At 41.0% G+C, this 17,002-nt stretch overlaps 1 protein-coding gene across 7 annotated transcripts in view; it reads left to right on the forward strand.

Moving 5' to 3' along the window:
- Window positions 1–12,524, forward strand: part of BCL2L13 (BCL2 like 13) — a 77,406-nt gene extending 64,882 nt beyond the window's left edge. For 6 of the 7 annotated variants that reach the window (XM_032844424.1, XM_032844426.1, XM_032844425.1 and 3 more), the window contains one exon: window positions 10,150–12,524. In XM_032844424.1, the coding sequence (XP_032700315.1) occupies window positions 10,150–10,962 (813 nt within the window). In that variant the 3' untranslated portion in view covers window positions 10,963–12,524. The remainder of the gene's footprint in view (window positions 1–10,149) is intronic. The other variant, XM_032844430.1, reaches the window with a different exon arrangement.
- The last annotated feature ends 4,478 nt before the right edge of the window (window positions 12,525–17,002 follow it).

Below are 17,002 nucleotides of genomic sequence, written 5' to 3' on the forward strand. Positions count from 1 at the left end.
TCATCAAGAATCAGCAAACTCAGAATGTCCCTATAGCCACTCGGTAGTCTTAATCATCTTCTTCCTTTTCATTGTGCTAGAGTATGATTGGGCTTTGGGTAGGATATTGAGGGAGCCAAATTGATTACAGCCATTATACCCATTTTTGTTTTGCAAGATACAATACCTGGGTCCCGGGGCGCCTGGGTGGCTCAGTGGGTTAAGCTCCTCCTTCGGCTCGGGTCATGGTCTCAGGATCCTGGGATCGAGCCCTGCATCAGGCTCTCTGCTCAGTAGGGAGCCTGCTTCCCCCTCTCTCTGCCTGCCTCTCTGCCTACTTGTGATCTCCATCTGTCAAATAAATAAATAAATAAATCTTTTAAAAAAAACCTGGGTCCCACCTTCAAAGATTCTAATTTGATTGTCATGGGTTATAACTTTAGCATAGGTAGACTTAAAAAAAATCACAGGTGAAAAAAAATATCACAGGTATCTCTAATTAGGCAGCAGAGTTTGAGGGCTGCTGTGTTCCCTAATCTCCCCAACTAGATTTTAGACCCCTTGAAACAAATTTTAATCTTAAAATTCTTAAACTTTATTAAATAGCTGATTATATGTTTATTAGTTAAACACAACTAAAGAATAAAGAAGTCAGTTGTTTAAGTGTTCGAAATAAATATCACGAAAGCCATGGTGAATTACAAATTTTTTAGTGAGTAGTGTAGAATACCAAGAAAGGGAATGATGGTTGTAGAGCTCAATCAGGAAATTCTTCTTGAAGAAGTATAGTCACATCTTGAAGAAGTGTGAGAGACTTATGTTGGAAAGCAGCAGGGCGTCGGTTGGATGTGTTGTGGGATCAGGCTTATGTGATTTGGACTGACCGTGACTAAGAAAGGCAAGTCTTTGTTTATTTGTTATGTTCTAATCTTTTGCATTTGAGCCATTTGTGATATATCCTTTTTTTTTTTTTAAAGATTTTATTTATTTATTTGACAGAAATCACAAGTAGGCGGAGAGGCAGGCAGAGAGAGAAGAAGAAGCAGGCTCCCCACTGAGCAGAGAGCCTGACGCGGGGCTCGATCCTAGGACCCTGAGATCATGACCTGAGCTGAAGGCAGAGGCTTCAACCCACTGAGCCACCCAGACGCCCCCATTTGTGATATATCCTAAACTGAGTTTTGGTTATGAAAAAAACAGTCAAAAAACAGTCCTGAACTTGTTTGATCCTGCTCAGACCTCCACTGGGTGTCTGTCTTCTCTGTCTTTAGTAGAAAAAGTTGGCTAACAGATGTGTTTCCTCTTCAGAGAGGCTTGCAGGTCTAGAACAGTAGGTTATGAGACATGTTATGTTCTGTCTTTGTGATTCCAAGGCAGCAGTCCTGCACAAAGAGAAATGACAGCTGTTCCTCTGTGGAAAAGATCTCAGATTCATGAGATGGATCGGCTTGTCTAAGTTCCCCCCAAATTAATATTAATCTATTAATATAATATATATAGTTCTATTAATATAATATGTGTGGGATTCTATAAGGCACTTGGCATAGGGCTGAAAATAAAACCAGTATAATGAAGATGTTTAAAAACATACTTTAATCTCTAGGGACTTAGTAGGGATGTAAGACAGATACACACAATTTACTATACATTTTATTTTTTTATTTTATTTCATTTTTTAAAAAAGATTTTATTTAATTATTTGACAGAGTGCACAAGTAGGCAGAGCAGCAGACAGAGGGAGAGAGAGAAGGAGGCTCCCTGCTGAGCAGAGAGCCCGATGCAGGACTTGATCCCAGGACCCTGAGATCGTGACCTGAGCCAAAGGCAGATGCTTAACTGACTGAGCCACCCTGGTGCCCCTACTATATATTTTAAAGTAAGAGAACAGATAAATCATTTAAGGGTTTAAAGGTAATGAAAAGGAGGGCAGAACTGAAGAGGAGGGCATTCTGGGTAGCTAGAACATGGTAACTTGAGTCAGAGAGAGAACTTTTAATTCTCTTCAGCACCAGCAGTATGTGACCTTGGACAGCAAACACTGAGGTATAGTCCATATGCATAGAAATCTAGAAATGAATAAAGAACGGTTCCTATCAGTGTCTGAGAAAAATCAAAATAGCTAGTGTTCAGCACTACTTTTGTATCCAGAGATGGGACCAGCTTTCCTGTTAAGCATTTGCTGACCATCACTGTGTAGTCGGCTTATGTTAGTTAGGCATTACAAGGGGGATAGCAAAGCCGTTTAAAGCATGTTTTCTTCCCTTGAGGTATTTATAATCTATCTAGTTGGGGAATGACCAATAATTGTGAAAAAATTAGTGAGCAGTATGGTACAAAATGTATAATTAATGGCATTTTGTGTAGCCTAGACTCAGAGCTATGAGTTCAGGAGAAATAAGAGAGGGGAATTGGATTCAGTCCAGATGGGTTAGAATTTAAGCTGGATCCAGATAGAACTAAATGAGGAGTCTTTAGTTGGAAACCATGGATAAGTTTCAGGGACTGTGAAATTTTCCCTAAAATGGTCTGTATGTTTTGTATGAATGCATGGTTTTAAAGGAAAAGTCTCACATCTTTTGTTACATTGTGAAATGTTTTCTGCTCATCAAAATGTCAGCGCCATTATCTACATGAGTAAGAAGACAGGGCTTGGGGATGGATGGATGGATGGATTTATTTATTTATTTATTTTTAGGGCTTGGGGATTTAGTACAGTGTTTGTAGGTAACAAAGAGCAACCTTGCTAAAATAAGTCTTCCCTCTTACATGGGCACCTAATTTGTGATTAACACAAATTTGGGCTAATGGCTGTAGGGATAGAAAAGAGAGAAAACCCAGCAACTGCACTACTAGGTATTTATCCAAAGGATACAAACATAGAATTGATAAAGATGTGGTATATGTATGTGTATCACACACACACACATACACACACACACTCACAGGAATATTAGTCATCAAAAAGAATGAAATCTTGCCATTTGCAACTATGTGGATAGAACTAGAGGGTAATATGCTAAGCAAAATAAGTCAGAGAAAGACAAATATATGATTTTACTCGTGTGGAATTTAAGGAATAAAACAGATGAACATCAGGGTAAGGAAGGGAAAATAACATAAGATGAAAATCAGAGAAGGAGACAAACCATAACAGATGCTTAACCATAGAAAACAAGCTGAGAGTTCCTGGAGGGGAGGTGGGGGGGGTGATGGTGTAACTCAGTGATGGACATTAAGGAGGGTACTTGATACAGTGAACACTGGGCATTATATGCAATTAATGAATGAATTCTACCTCTGAAACAAATAATACACTATATGTTAATTACATTGAATTTAAATTAAAATTTTTAAAAAAACAAGAAAGAAAAGATTGGCCTTACCTTCTCCCTGTACTGCAGCCTTATATTTGGTTTCCTGGGAAAACATTTAATGTGCCCAAGAAGAAATAATATATTATTCTAAATATTGTATGACGTTGCCCTCTTGCTTTTTATCTGGAGGAGACAGATAATTAGAAATAGATTTGAAATGGACCATTACTTACTCTGTTTTATAAAATTCAAATTGAGCCTTTATCTAAAGGCTGATGCTACCTTAGATTCATCTTTTCTGTTCTGAGTTAGTGATGGTGTCTAAGAGTTGCCATAATGGGGGATGAGGGAAGTTGAATTCATTTTTCAGTAAAACCAGGATCTTTGTCAAACTCAGCAAGAGTGCAGGGAAAATACTCCCCTTCTATGACATAGAGACATATACTTATTTTATATCCAGAAAGACAGTGGTAGTTTGCTCTCTATGAATTAACTTTTAAGTATCATTACCCTTCTTTTTAGCTACTTTGCAGAGCTTGAGGGTAGAGGATTGAAAGCTGGTGGGCCGTATTTAATTTCTCTTTTGGAGATTTTGAGAAAGCAAATAAATAAAACGTGTACCAAAATCAATAAAGGACAATTATAAACCTCATGCTACCTTATACTATTACTATTCTACTACCTTTTTCCCTCCTTGTAAAATTATTCCTTATATGAGCCTTTATTTCTGGTTTTCACAGTGGAGCTCCTTGAAGAGATGATTTAATAAACATATATGTATATCTGTTTATAAATATAAATATATATATTATGTGATAAAGAGAACTCCCTTTGTAACGAGTGTTAGAGGATTTGCATGACTAATTAGAATTGTGTTCTGGCAAAGAGGTAGGTAAATACAACTTCATAGGAATTTATTTTTTAAAAATTTTTCTCATAATCTCTACATCCAACATGGGATGACCCCAGACTCATGACCCCAAGATCAACAGTTTCTTACTCTTTCAACTGAGCCAGCCAGGAGCCCCAACCTTCATCTTTTTTTTACTCCTCATCTCATGCTTTGGAATACTGAAGAGCTAGTATTGGCCTGAATATACTGTGATATTTCTCAGTGCTGTGTTTTTGTTTATGCTTTTCTGCTTCGTGGAGTATCTTTCTCATCTCTTTCATCTTTTAGTTCTTAATCTTTAAGATCCAACTCTTGTTTTCTCTCTTTTTTTTTTTTAAGATTTTATTTTATCTTAATTTTATTTTGTTTATTTTAAAGATTTATTTATTTGACAGAGAGAGACACAGTGAGAGAGGGAACATAAGCAGGGGGAATGGGAGAGGGAGAAGTAGGCTTCCCACAGAGCAGGGAGCCTGATGCGGAGCTTGATCTCAGGACCCTGGGACCATGCCCTGAGCTGAAGGCAGACACTTAACAACTAAGCCATCCAGGAGCCCCTAAAGATTTTTATTTTTAACTAATCTCCATACCCAGTGTGGGTCTCAAACTTAGAACCCCAAGATCAAGGGTCACATTATCCACTGACCATGGCAACTAGGTATCCCTCCTTCTCTAGGTTTTAAACTATATTTTAAACTCTTGGCAGGAGGCAGAGATTTTAGTGTTTTATCACTGACATCTAAACAGCAATAAGAAGCAAACTACTTTCAAAAATAGGAGAAATCCAGTACGACTCCCAGGATTTTGGCTTAGCTGACCAGTGAAATATTTTTTTGGTCTCCAAATTGGATTGTAACATCAAGGAGACAGGATTCTTTGGCATTAGTTTTGGTGAAAGATAATGATTGCTTATTTTAGAGTAATAGCAGAAAATGTTGAGAGGAGGGGAAAACTATATTTTGCTATATTAAGATATAGTAAGAATATTTTGAGATATATTTAGTATTTCCTGATGAAACAGAAGGAGAGGATGATGATGAGGTAGATGCTTAGCTAGAATAAAAACTTAAAATTGGTGGGGCGCCTGGGTGGCTCAGTGGGTTAAAGCCTTTGCCTTCGGCTCAGGTCATGATCCCAGGGTCCTGGGATCGAGCCCCACGTCGGGCTCTCTGCTCAGCAGGGAGCCTGCTTCCTCCTCTCTCTCTGCCTGCCTCTCTGCCTACTTGTGATCTCTGTCTGTCAAATAAATAAATAAAACCTTTAAAAAAAAAAAACTTAAAATTGGGATAAGATAGAGAAATGATGGAGAAGTGCTGTTTATAGTTTGTATTCTTCAGTAGGATAAGTGTTATCTTTTGGCTCTCTGTAATTAATGATTTCAGCTGTTGATGGGTGTGCAGTCCTTATGCACTGTGTTTGGTTGTGAAGTGACTCTATAATCATGCATTAGTGACCAAGTCCCAGAACTGTTGAGTGATCTTATATTACCACTGTAACTGATGAAAAGATGAGAGTTTAAAAGAGATCAAATCCCATAATATTATAGCCGTGAAGGTCTCATTTATGTGCAATTTGAAGCCTGGGAGAGGAGCCCATTTGAGGAAATAATACTAATGGCAGATCTTTTTAAAAACAAAAAAAGAAGGGGCACCTGGTGGCTCAGTCAGCTGAACGTCTGACTCTTGATTTTGGCTCAGGTCATGATGTCAGGATGGTGAGATCAAGCCCTGCATTGGGCAGGCTGGGCGTGGAGCCTGCCTGAGATTCACTCTCTCCCTCTGCGCCGTCCGCACCCCACCTACACAAGCTTGCTCTCTCTCCCTGGAAAAAATAAATAAATTCTTAAAAATACAAAATGAAATAAAAAATAAGATTATTAACTGGCATAGACTCCTAGTTACTTTAGTACTTTACCCCCTCTGTTTCCTTTAACCTCAACCTTTTTTACAAGTATCCTTGCCCCCAAACAATTGGTTATTTTAATATCCAACTAAGTAGTAGTCTTGTTTTTTGTTTTTGTTTTTTTAAAGATTTTTTTAAATTTTTTTTTACGATTTATTTATTTATTTATTTGACAGAGATCACAAGTAGGCAGAGAGGCAGGCAGAGAGAGAGAGAGAGGAGGAAGCAGGCTCCCCGCTGAGCAGAGAGCCCGATGCCGGGCTCGATCCCAGGACCCAGGATCATGACCTGAGCCGAAGGCAGAGGCTTTAACCCACTGAGCCACCCAGGTGCCCCCCCCCCTTTTTTTTTTTTAAAGATTTTATTTATTTGACACAGAGAGACACAGCGAGAGAGGGAACAGAAGCAGAGGGAGAGGGGGAAGCAGGCTTCCTGCCAAGCAGGGAGCCCGATGCGGGGCTCGATCCTAGGACCCTGGGATCATGACCTAAGCCCCAGTAGTAGGTGCCCCAGTAGTAGTCTTGTTTAAGAATAAAAGTCCTGGGGGGTGCCAGGCTCTCTGCTCAGCAGGGAGCCTGCTTCCCCTCTCTCTCTGCCTGTCTCTCTCTGCCTACTTGTGATCTCTGTCAAATAAATAAACAAAATCTAAAAAAAAATATGCTGAAAAATATTGTTAAAAAAGAATAAAAGTCTTAACAGTCAATAATAAAAAGATAATAGAATTTTTATTTTTTTTAAATTCTTAAAGATTTTTATTTTATTTCTTTGACGGACAGAGATCACAAGTAGGCAGAGAGGCAGGCAGAAAGAGAGAGGGAAGCAGGCTCCCTGCTGAGCAGAGAACCTGATGCAGGGCTCGATCCCAGGACCCTGAGACTACGACCTGAGCTGAAGGCAGAGGCTTAACCCACTGAGCCTCCCAGGCGCCCCGAATTTTTATTTTTTTTTAAGATTTTATTTATTTATTTTAGGTAGAGAGCAGGGGAAGGAGCAAAAGGAGAGGAAAGGAGGGTGGGAAAGAATCTCAAGCCGACTCCGCACGAAGCACAGGGGCCCAATCCCACAACCCTGAGTTCGTGACCTGAGCCAAAACCAGGAGTCAGATGCTTAACCAAATGAGCCACCCAGGTGCCCCAACAATAAAATTTTTAAGTGGGCAAAAGATTTAAATAGACATTGTTCCAAAGAAAATAAATGGCTAATAAGCTCATGAAAAGATCTTCAGTATCATTGGTCATTAGTGAAATGCAAATCAAGACCAAAATGAGATATCACTTCACATCCCCGTTGGATGGTTTTAATAAAAAAAAAAAAAAAAAAAGAAAAGACAGTAACAGGTGTTAGGATGTGGAGAAATTGGAATTCTTCTACATTCCTGGGAGGAATATAAAGTGGTACAGTTGCTTTGGGAAATAGTTTGGCAGTTCCTCAATAAATTAAACATAGAATTATATGACCCAGCAATTTCACTTCTAGCTCTGTCCTCAAAAGAACTGAAAGTAGATGGTCAAAAACTTTTATGTGGATATTCACATTCACCAGAACATTTGAGAATCAACCCAAATGTCAACCAACTGATGAATTAATAAGCAAAATGTGGTCTATCCCTACAACAAAATACTGCAAAGCCTTAGAAAGAAAGAAGTGCCGATACACACTACCACGCGGACGAGCCTTGAAAACAGTACGTGCAGCGAAGGAGCCGAGACGCAAAGGGCCGTGTACTGCGTGATTGCATTTATATGAACTTCCCAGGGGAAGGAGGAAGGGGTTGGGAGTGGGTGGGGGGAAGAAGCTTACTCTTTGAGATGATGGAAATGTTCAGGAATTAAAGAGTGGTGGTGTTCGTATACGTTGTGAATATACTAAAAACCATTGAATTGTGTGCCTAAAAATGGTCAGTGTTAGGTTATGTAAGTTTTATGAATGTAAATATCAATACTAAAAAAAGAGTATAAAATTTTTTTAAAAGAACACCAATTTCTTTTTTATTTTATTTATTTATTTATTTATTTAATCGTTGTCGTGCCATAATGGAAGCCCAAGATGTGGGAGTATCTTTTTTTAAATTTTTTTTAAAGATTTTATTTATTTATTTGACAGACAGAGATCACAAGTAGGCAGAGAGGCAAGCAGAGAGAGAGGGAAGCAGGCTTCCTGCTGAGCAGAGAGCCCAATGCGGGGCTCAATTCCAGGACCTTGGGACCATGACCTGAGCCGAAGGCAGAGGCTTAACCCACTGAGCCACCCAGGTGCCCCTATGCAAGAAGTTTTTAGTCTTGATTGACTAATGAAATTATTCCCCTTCATATGAATAGCAGCTATAATCAAAATAAAATAGGAATTAACTTGCTTTACATAATCCTATTCAGACTCTCTGTAGCATGTCTGAGTGTCATCCAGACATTCTGTAAAGCTTTCATTAGGTCTTTATGAACGTTGAAGTCCGTTGGTTCTCTTCCCGCCTTTTTAATTAATTTATTTATTTTTATTTTACTTATTTTTTTAACAAAGTTTCCACACCCAGGTTGGGGCTTGAACTCATGACCTCAAGATCAAGATTCACATGCTTTACTGACTGAGCCAGCCAGGCGCCCCTCTTCATGCCTTCCTGATCACATTGTAACCTCTGGGTTCCCCTACCATCCTGTGCATATACCTGTCTTAAAGCTTTCTGTATCCTATTGAAATTAGTTATTCATATGTTAGTTTTCAAATCTAGACAGTGAATTTTTTAAGAACAAAAATCGAGTCTCATCTCATTCTTGTAACGCTGGTGCCTAACCTGGTGCCTAAGAGCACATGCTGGGTCCTATTAAACTAAACTGCTAAATGTGAAAACCAGGACTGTCATTATTTATCTTTATTACTTTGGCATGAAGAGTCTTCCTAGAGAGAGAAGGACGAGTCCTGCATTTCTGGCTTCCCTCTGGCCGCTGCTCTCACATAATTTTAAAGTGGAGCTGTCCTTGTGGAGCTGAAAGACTCCATTGACTAACCATTTCCTATGAAATCGAGTCCATATTTCTTACCTCTCTGTCAGGTTTCCCAGGGTCTCTTTCCCAGCTGACCTTTCTATTCGTCATGTACACTGTGCACTACTTAAACTGGGTTACTTACTGTTCCCCTCTTTTATATTTCTGTGCTTTTGCTGGTGGTGTGTCTTGTACATGGCTTTCACCATGGAACCTGACCCGTTCTTCAGATACCTAAAATGTTCCAGGAAGCTCTGTTATTTCCCTGCCTGCTGCAGTTCTCACCAAAAGAAGTCAGCATCTTCCCATCTCAACTCTTTTTTTTTCCCCCCATCTCAACTCTTATTAGCACTTGTGCCGTAGGATAGCATTGCCTAAATGATCAGTTCCTTGAGAGCATGGTTCTTGCCTTTGTTTTCTGTGCTGTTTTGCATTCTCACTTCAAATATATATACATTGAGTTAAATATAAAAATCAAATTTTGGTTTTTTAGCTTCAAGGAAACTGGTCTGAGGACTGTGTTGTTAAAAATTCTTCCTCTGCAGTGGTCTACAGGTAAATGCTTCAATCAGAAACTTTCTTATTTTATTTTATTTTTTATTTATTTCTAGAACTTCAGTTTAGGAAATAATTTTTTTCCAGATTTATATTTGTTTTATTTTTTTAAATGTTTATTTATTTGAGAGAGAGTGCACACACAAGCAGGAGGGCCCAAGGGAGAAGGACAGAATCTCAAGCAGACTCTGCGCTGAGTGTGGAGCCCGATGCCCAATGGGACCAAGCCCACCACCATGAGATGAAACCTGAACTGAACTGAACTGAACTGAAACCAAGAGTCAGACACTTATATATGTGCATTTATCAATCAGAGAGAGAGAGAGAGAGCACAAGCAGGGGGAGCAACAGAGGGAAAAGCAGGCTCCCCACTGAGCAGGAAGCCGGACGTGGAACTTGATCACGGAACCCGGGATCATAACCTTGGCCGAAGGCAGCTGCTTAACTGACTGAGCCACCTAGGCATGTCAGATATACATTTATTTAAATGTATTTACCATTCTTTGTATTGACTTTCCTCCTTCTTTTCTAGGGCACTGTCTTTAACCTTGAATCAGAGGAGGAGGAGTACCCTGGAATTGTTGCAGAAGATAGCAATGACATTTATATCCTGCCCAGTGACAACTCTGGACAAGTCAGTCCTCCAGAGTCTCCTACTGTGACCACTTCCTGGCAGTCAGAGAGCTTACCTGTTTCACTGTCAGCCAGCCAGAGTTGGCACACAGAAAGCCTCCCAGTGTCCCTAGGTCCTGAGTCCTGGCAGCAGATTGCAATGGATCCTGAAGAAGTCAAAAGCTTAGATAGCAATGGGGCTGGAGAGAAGAGTGAGAACAACTCTTCTAATTCTGACATTGTGCATGTGGAGAAAGAAGAAATTCCTGAAGGCGTGGAAGAGGCTGCCGTGGCACCCGTCATCTTGCCAACCAAGGAGCTGCAGGAGGTGCTCCCCGAAGCACCAGCTCCCTTGCTTCCACATATCACTGCCACTTCCTTGCTGGAGATGAGGGAGCCTGACACAGAGGGGATTACAGTGGAGAAAGTCAGCCCTGCTACGTCTTTGTTCGTGGAACTCGAAGAAGAGAGCTTAATGAAGACAGAAGCAGCAGTGGTTGAATCTGTTGAACGGGAAGCTGAGGTGATCCCCACCCTGGAACCCACAGCAACACTGCTGAGTGAAGAGGAGAAGCGTGTGAGGAGAGAGGGTCTTCAAGAAGGCCCCTCCCCTGCTGAAGAGAAGGCCAGCCCCCTGTTTGGGGGCAAATCTATACTGCTGTTTGGAGGGGCCGCCGCCATTGCCATCCTGGCTGTGGCAGTGGGGGTAGCACTGGCTCTGAGAAAGAAATAGCAGATTTTTCAGAAAAGAAAGAAGACATAAAAGATGTAAGGTTTTAGCTGTACTGACTGAATTTGAACCGCCAACAGCTGATTTGGACATTTGTGGAACACTCTGGGGTAATGGGGGACTTCTGCTCAACAAGGCAGTGATGGATCCGCACAGTAGGGCTTCAGGTAGAGGGCAATCACGTTTGTCTGACTGTAATCCAAGGGCCTTGACTTCTGCGAAATTCGGCATCTTACGTGTCAAGCACTCCCTCTAGAACAGGGTTTCTCAGCCTTGGCATTAATGACATCGTGAGTAATTCCTTGTTGTAGGAGGCTGTCCTGTGCGCTGTAGGATGTTTAGCAGCGTCCCTGGCCTCTACCCACTAAATGCGAGTAGCACCCTTCCCCCAGTTGTGATAACCAGAAATGTTTCCTGACATTGCCAAATGTCCCCTGGGGGCAAAATTGCTCCCGTGAAGAGCCACACCTCCACAGGGAAATGGTTAATTTTGGAGAATCTGGGATAGAAGTTTCCAGGCGAGAGGGCTTGGCTGTGGGCTCTTCAGCTGCTGATTTGTTCCTGCCCTTGGAATTTCATCTTTCCTGATGAACCTGCTGTGTTTTGCAGCCATTGCTTTGTGGCTCTTCTTTTCTTCCCCACCTTCTTAGTCCTGTAGCGGGAGGGTGCTTTCCCCTTATGTCTCAGCTGCCTCTCAGGTATCGCACTGCTCCTCTTCACCCCCAGGTTCTTTGTAAGGCCCCATGGGAGAGTGCTTGCTCCGGGCCCACCAAGTCCCTGATGCTTCCTACAGCTCCACCTTGTAAGGATGTTGCCTTTAGTCATCTTAAACACAAGTATAAAAGAGACCTAGGGTTCCCTGCCTGTGAATGCAAGGGCAAGTAACTGGTGAGAGAGCAGTATTTGTCGGATTTACAAGCAGGATGACTTAGATGGCCTATCGAGGTCTCTTCTGGCCCTTTTAAATACGGCCACCCTGTGGAGCTTATGGTTACTTGCTGGCAGCATCTCTGTTGCCGGATGGTTACAGTCTACTCTGGGCTCTGTGTTTTCCCTTTGTCTGGCCTCAGTCTTCTTACTGGTCAGCTAGCTTCTCTGCGGTCTCTGGCCGTGTGATAAAGATTTTGTACTTGGTCTTACAGACCAATTGAATGATAACTCTTATTAAATACGGAAAGTCTCCCTAAATACTACTGAAATTAAAAGTAGCAAAAGAGAAGCTTGAATTTCTTGAGGCTACCCTTGAGATTCTGGTTTGGCTTTCACAGTTCAAGAATAAGACTTCTTCCCTGAACTCTTTACGGTCCAAATGCCAGAGTGATAAACCAAAATGATTCTAATCAGTATGTGTTAGTTGAGAATCAGCATAACTTTCTTGCATCTGGCCGATTCCATCCCTAAAGGAGGGTGGGACTGTGTCTTTTCATGCGGGAGGATCGGTGTCACTAGGCAGGACACACACGCTTGGTACAGGTCATCTCAGATTTATCTTAGTAAATGTAACAAATTACCTTTTAGATCCTGAAATTTGTAATAAAATTACTTTACTATCCTGATCACCAAAACTTACGTTTTAAATGTGCTTTCTTTTTTAAATTTATACTCTAAAATGAAATCTTCTCCTTAAAGCAATATGTCAGAGTTGGTCGAGGAAAGGTCTGAAGTGTTTGTCTGTTCAGCTTTATTATGCAGTGTGTCTTTTTTTTTTTAGATTTTATTTGTTTATTTGACACACAGAAAGAGAGATCACAAGCAGCAGAGAGGCAGGCAGAGAGAGAGGGGGAAGCAGGCTCCCCGCCGAGCAGAGAGCCCGATGCGGGGCTCGATCCCAGGACCCCGGGATCATGACCCCAGCCGAAGGCAGAGGCTTAACCCACTGAGCCACCCAGGCGCCCCTGCAGTGTGTCTTTATGTTCTGAGTTTTCATGTCTTAGGGAGTGATATTCTTACGGGTTTTGGTGCACTTTGATTAGAGTAGCTAGAGGTGGGGGGGAATGCAATTAATTTAGGAAAGATGGTTTTCCTTGGATTCTGACAGTTGGCTCTGACATTGGGTTACTCTATTCTAATTGCTACTTTTGTGTTTGCATATGGTAAGAGCAAACTGGTGAGTTATCTTGATTTTTTTTTTCTCTTTCATAATAAAATGTTTTCCTTCCAGTGTTCACACTTTTAAACTCTGGACCCTCAAACCCATCCTCAAACCCTCAGACACATTAAAGTACTAGTAGAAGCCAGGTTTATTTGGGAGCTACTAAAAGGTGATCTGTGGCTAAGGATGTTTGGGTGTGTGTTCTCCACAAAAGGAGCCTAAGATGTGTGACAGGATGCTGCCACGCCCCGATTGTCTCCCCATCTGTTGAATATTAACCCAAAGTGATCTGGCCCATTGTATCTTCCTGGCTACTGGTTAATATTCTTTTCCAGCGGCTTTCTCTAGAGTAGATCAATGTCGTTTCCTGAGTAATAGGACACGTCCCCATTCCTTCTTCACTTCCTTATCCTCTGCCTCTGGCAGTGTTATGGAAATACCCTGATAAGGACTGCTTCTTACAGCAGCTCCCATTTTTTGCTATGAAAAAAAAAAAATTCTCAACCTCCTATTTCCCTCTTTTTGGTGGGGTTGGTCATAGGCCATTTCTTCTCCCCCTCCTAACTTCTATTACATCTGAATCTAATGTAAAAGGCAGATTCAGAATAAATCCAACTTGCTTATTTACAGAGCTCAAAAGTGGAATTAAAAAATCATTTATCGTTCCTCATTCTTTGAACTATTCAGAAAAAGTGTGTGTAAGTCCTCTAGAATTCTTAATTGCTTTATTGAATGTAATGACTTCGGAAAACAGTGAAGATTTTTTTGAGAAAAAAATACCAGAATTTAAGAATGCTATTTTATCCTCTCTGTATTAAAATAATAATTCTGGGCCCAAAGAAATCAGTATCTGCAGTGTGCCTTAGGGGGACTTTTGCAATCATCACTGTTCTCTAGCAAGCTTTCTAGAAACCGAAAAGCAACTGAAATGGAAAAGCCATCTAGTTCATACACTGACCACTTCTGATACCTTCTGTTGCTTGCATTTCTGTACCATCTCTGCTGTCAAATGCAGCTGCTCCCTGGGTTTGTCCTGGGGGAATTAACAGCCCAGAGATGGAGTTTTTTGAACCATAGCTACCATTAATTTCTTGTGGAAATTAATGTCCACAGCCTTTGTGCTAATTCTCTCTAATAATAATACAAAGTAATGCTCCTTGCCTTTTTTCCCTAAAGGCATGATGTGGACAAGTGTCATACAGAATTTTGAAATTATTTTAAGAGATGCTTTATAGAAATAAAAAGGTATTCTAGGTAAGATTTTGTCCTTTCTTTTAATTTCTGAGGTCTTTGTGCACAAATTTATCAAAGAACTTGAGGTGATCATGTTTCATAGAGAGCCTGTTGACTGGTTACTTATAGAAACAGTTTCTGGCCTCTGACCCAATTTCTTCACAGGCATGACAGTAGTCCCCTTGTCTGCAGCTTCATTTCCCGTGGCTCGGTTACGCGCGGGCGCTACGGTCCGGAAGCAGACGATCCTCTTTCTGATGTATCCTCAGAAGGTCAGTAGTAGCCTAATGCCTCGTCACAGTGCCTGGTCATTCAGCTCCCTTCATCTCATCACATAGGCCCCTTAGCATCTTATGCCAGGACAAGAGTGAGTATCAGTGCAGTAAGATACTCTGAGGGAGAGACCACATTCGCATAACTCATTACAGTATATTATTATAATTGTTCTATTTTGTTGTTTTACTCTCTACTGTGCCTAATTTATAAATTAAACTTTACCACAGGGATGGACGTATCGGAAAAATCATATATAGGGCTCAGGACGAGCTGCAGTTTCAGGCATCCACCACCGAGGATAAGGGGGTGCTACCCTACTCAGCAACACAGTATGGGAAGTTTTCTTAAATGGAGGAATGAGATCTGGCGTTCGTGATCACCTCCTCCTGTTTTACCATTCATCACTCAGGAGGTTCAGCTGTGAGTTGGGTTTGAGTTTAGGATACCTATTTTTTCTGTATTATCCTTTTCCTTAAAAAGTGTGGGTCATTTTAACAAATAGTTGAACACAGTTTGCCAGGGATTGCTCTAGAGCGCCCTCACATACCTTAGTCCATCTTCACAGTTGGAATTCTATTCATATTCCTTATCCCCAGTTTACAGAGTGAGGAAACCTCAGTTTAATGACTTTTCAAAGGTCTTCTAGCACAGGAGAGGCAAAGGTGAGGGTGTGAATTATTTCTGACTCCAAGTCTAGTGCTTTTCTTGGCTTTTACCATTTTTGTGACCCTGTCAAGCAGGGTTGGTAGGCTCCTGACAAATGGTTGTGCCAGTCATACACTGCACTAGGGCAGCCAACCGCACCAGACTGAAGGGAGACTTTTTTCTTGATTTGTACAATGGTTAACATATGGCTTAGTCCTAAGTACTGAGCATGTTCGAAGTTTATGTCCAGGGTTATTCCCAACTTCTAATTATACCAGGTATTTTCCCCTTAAATACTGAAGGAGATGTCTTCTGGCTACAGAATTAGCAGTTACTGCTGATACAGATCTTTTGTTAGCTTTTTCAGCTAACATGTCAGATAGTACATCTTTCTGCTCATCAACAAGGGTAAACCAGTCTGACATGGGAATCTTCCAGTGATTTGAAGGCAGCACCTTGACACTTTCTCTCTCTTCACCTGTTCCTTCTTTTCCTTTTCTCCTGCCTATGCCAGGAATTGTGAAGTGGGGGATACCTCTGGGCATTGCTTAGCCTCTCAACACCCGAGAGGTCAGCAGCTTGAGAGAGCTGGCCAGGCACCACTTCAGGCACATCTTGCTCAGAAGCTGACAGTAGGGGACTTTCCAATGAAAAATCTTCTGTTCCACAGCACGCCAGGGAATGTAAAGTTAATAGTAGCCTTGGCTATAGAACACCCATTTCTTAAAATTTAGCCACTATTTCTTAGTTACCTCATATACACAGCTCCATAGAGTGGAAACAGTCATTTAACTAAAAATAATATAGCGTGTCTTCCTTTTATTTACAGAAGACTATTTAGCCTCTGCCTGGCTTGCCATGTTCCTGTGAACTGAAACCAATAGGGTTCTCTACATGTTTATGTTTACATCGCAATAGCTCTGGCCAGGCAGTTGCTCCAGTCGTAAGCTCAGGTTGGAAATGTTCTCAGGGATATTTGCAAGGCCTTGTAATGAGTTAAAAAGCAACAGCTGGCTTAAGGTGATCCCTGCCCCCTTCTAAGCTTCTTAGGGGAAATTTTATAGTAATCTCGCTCAGTGAGTGCTCTTTGCACCACTAGGAGAAATTGGCTAATCGGTGTATTATTATGAACAAAAGTTCTGACATTTTACTACGTTCCAGGAATAAAAGGAAGTTGAAGTACAATCTTTCCTATTAGAATCTGGAATAACCTGGTTCCTGATTTCTAGCTAGATAATCCCATTACATAGATTGGTCCTTGGCCAGCACCAAAGGAAAAGACAATTTTTTTTCCTAGACCTGTGTTTTTCCTGCTATCCTACCTAGTCTTCCATTTCTCTTTTTCTTCATATTAAAAGTGCCTCTTCCTACCTCGTTCCTTGACTGAGTTCAGTGTATTATTGGTTCTAATGCTCTCATCTCCTCAAAATTATTGGAATTAAATGGTAATTTTGGTAATTAACATAAGCATTTCACATAAGTGCACGTATTTCCTTTTTCTGTATGAATTTCCGTTAGCTCTCCTCATTCACAGCTCTGGTTTGCTCCATTTCTGTGGGTTATTCTGGCTCCTTTTCCCTCCTGGCCTTTTGGCCAGTCAACTCTTCATCAGGGGAAAGGAACAAAATTCAGATCTATGAATTGTGCTTTGTTAGACACAGTGTGTTGGGGAGAACACATTGGAAGTTGAAATAAAGTGAGATCTGAAGATAACTGATGGACTCCTCTTTCTATTCATATGGTAACCTTATGCCCTGACTTCGGAGGGATCAATTCAGATAATCTTGTGGTCTTCGT

Source organism: Lontra canadensis, unplaced genomic scaffold (genome assembly GCF_010015895.1).
Source record: "Lontra canadensis isolate GAN:19392208 unplaced genomic scaffold, GSC_riverotter_1.0 scaffold153, whole genome shotgun sequence".
Lineage (NCBI taxonomy): Eukaryota > Metazoa > Chordata > Mammalia > Carnivora > Mustelidae > Lontra > Lontra canadensis.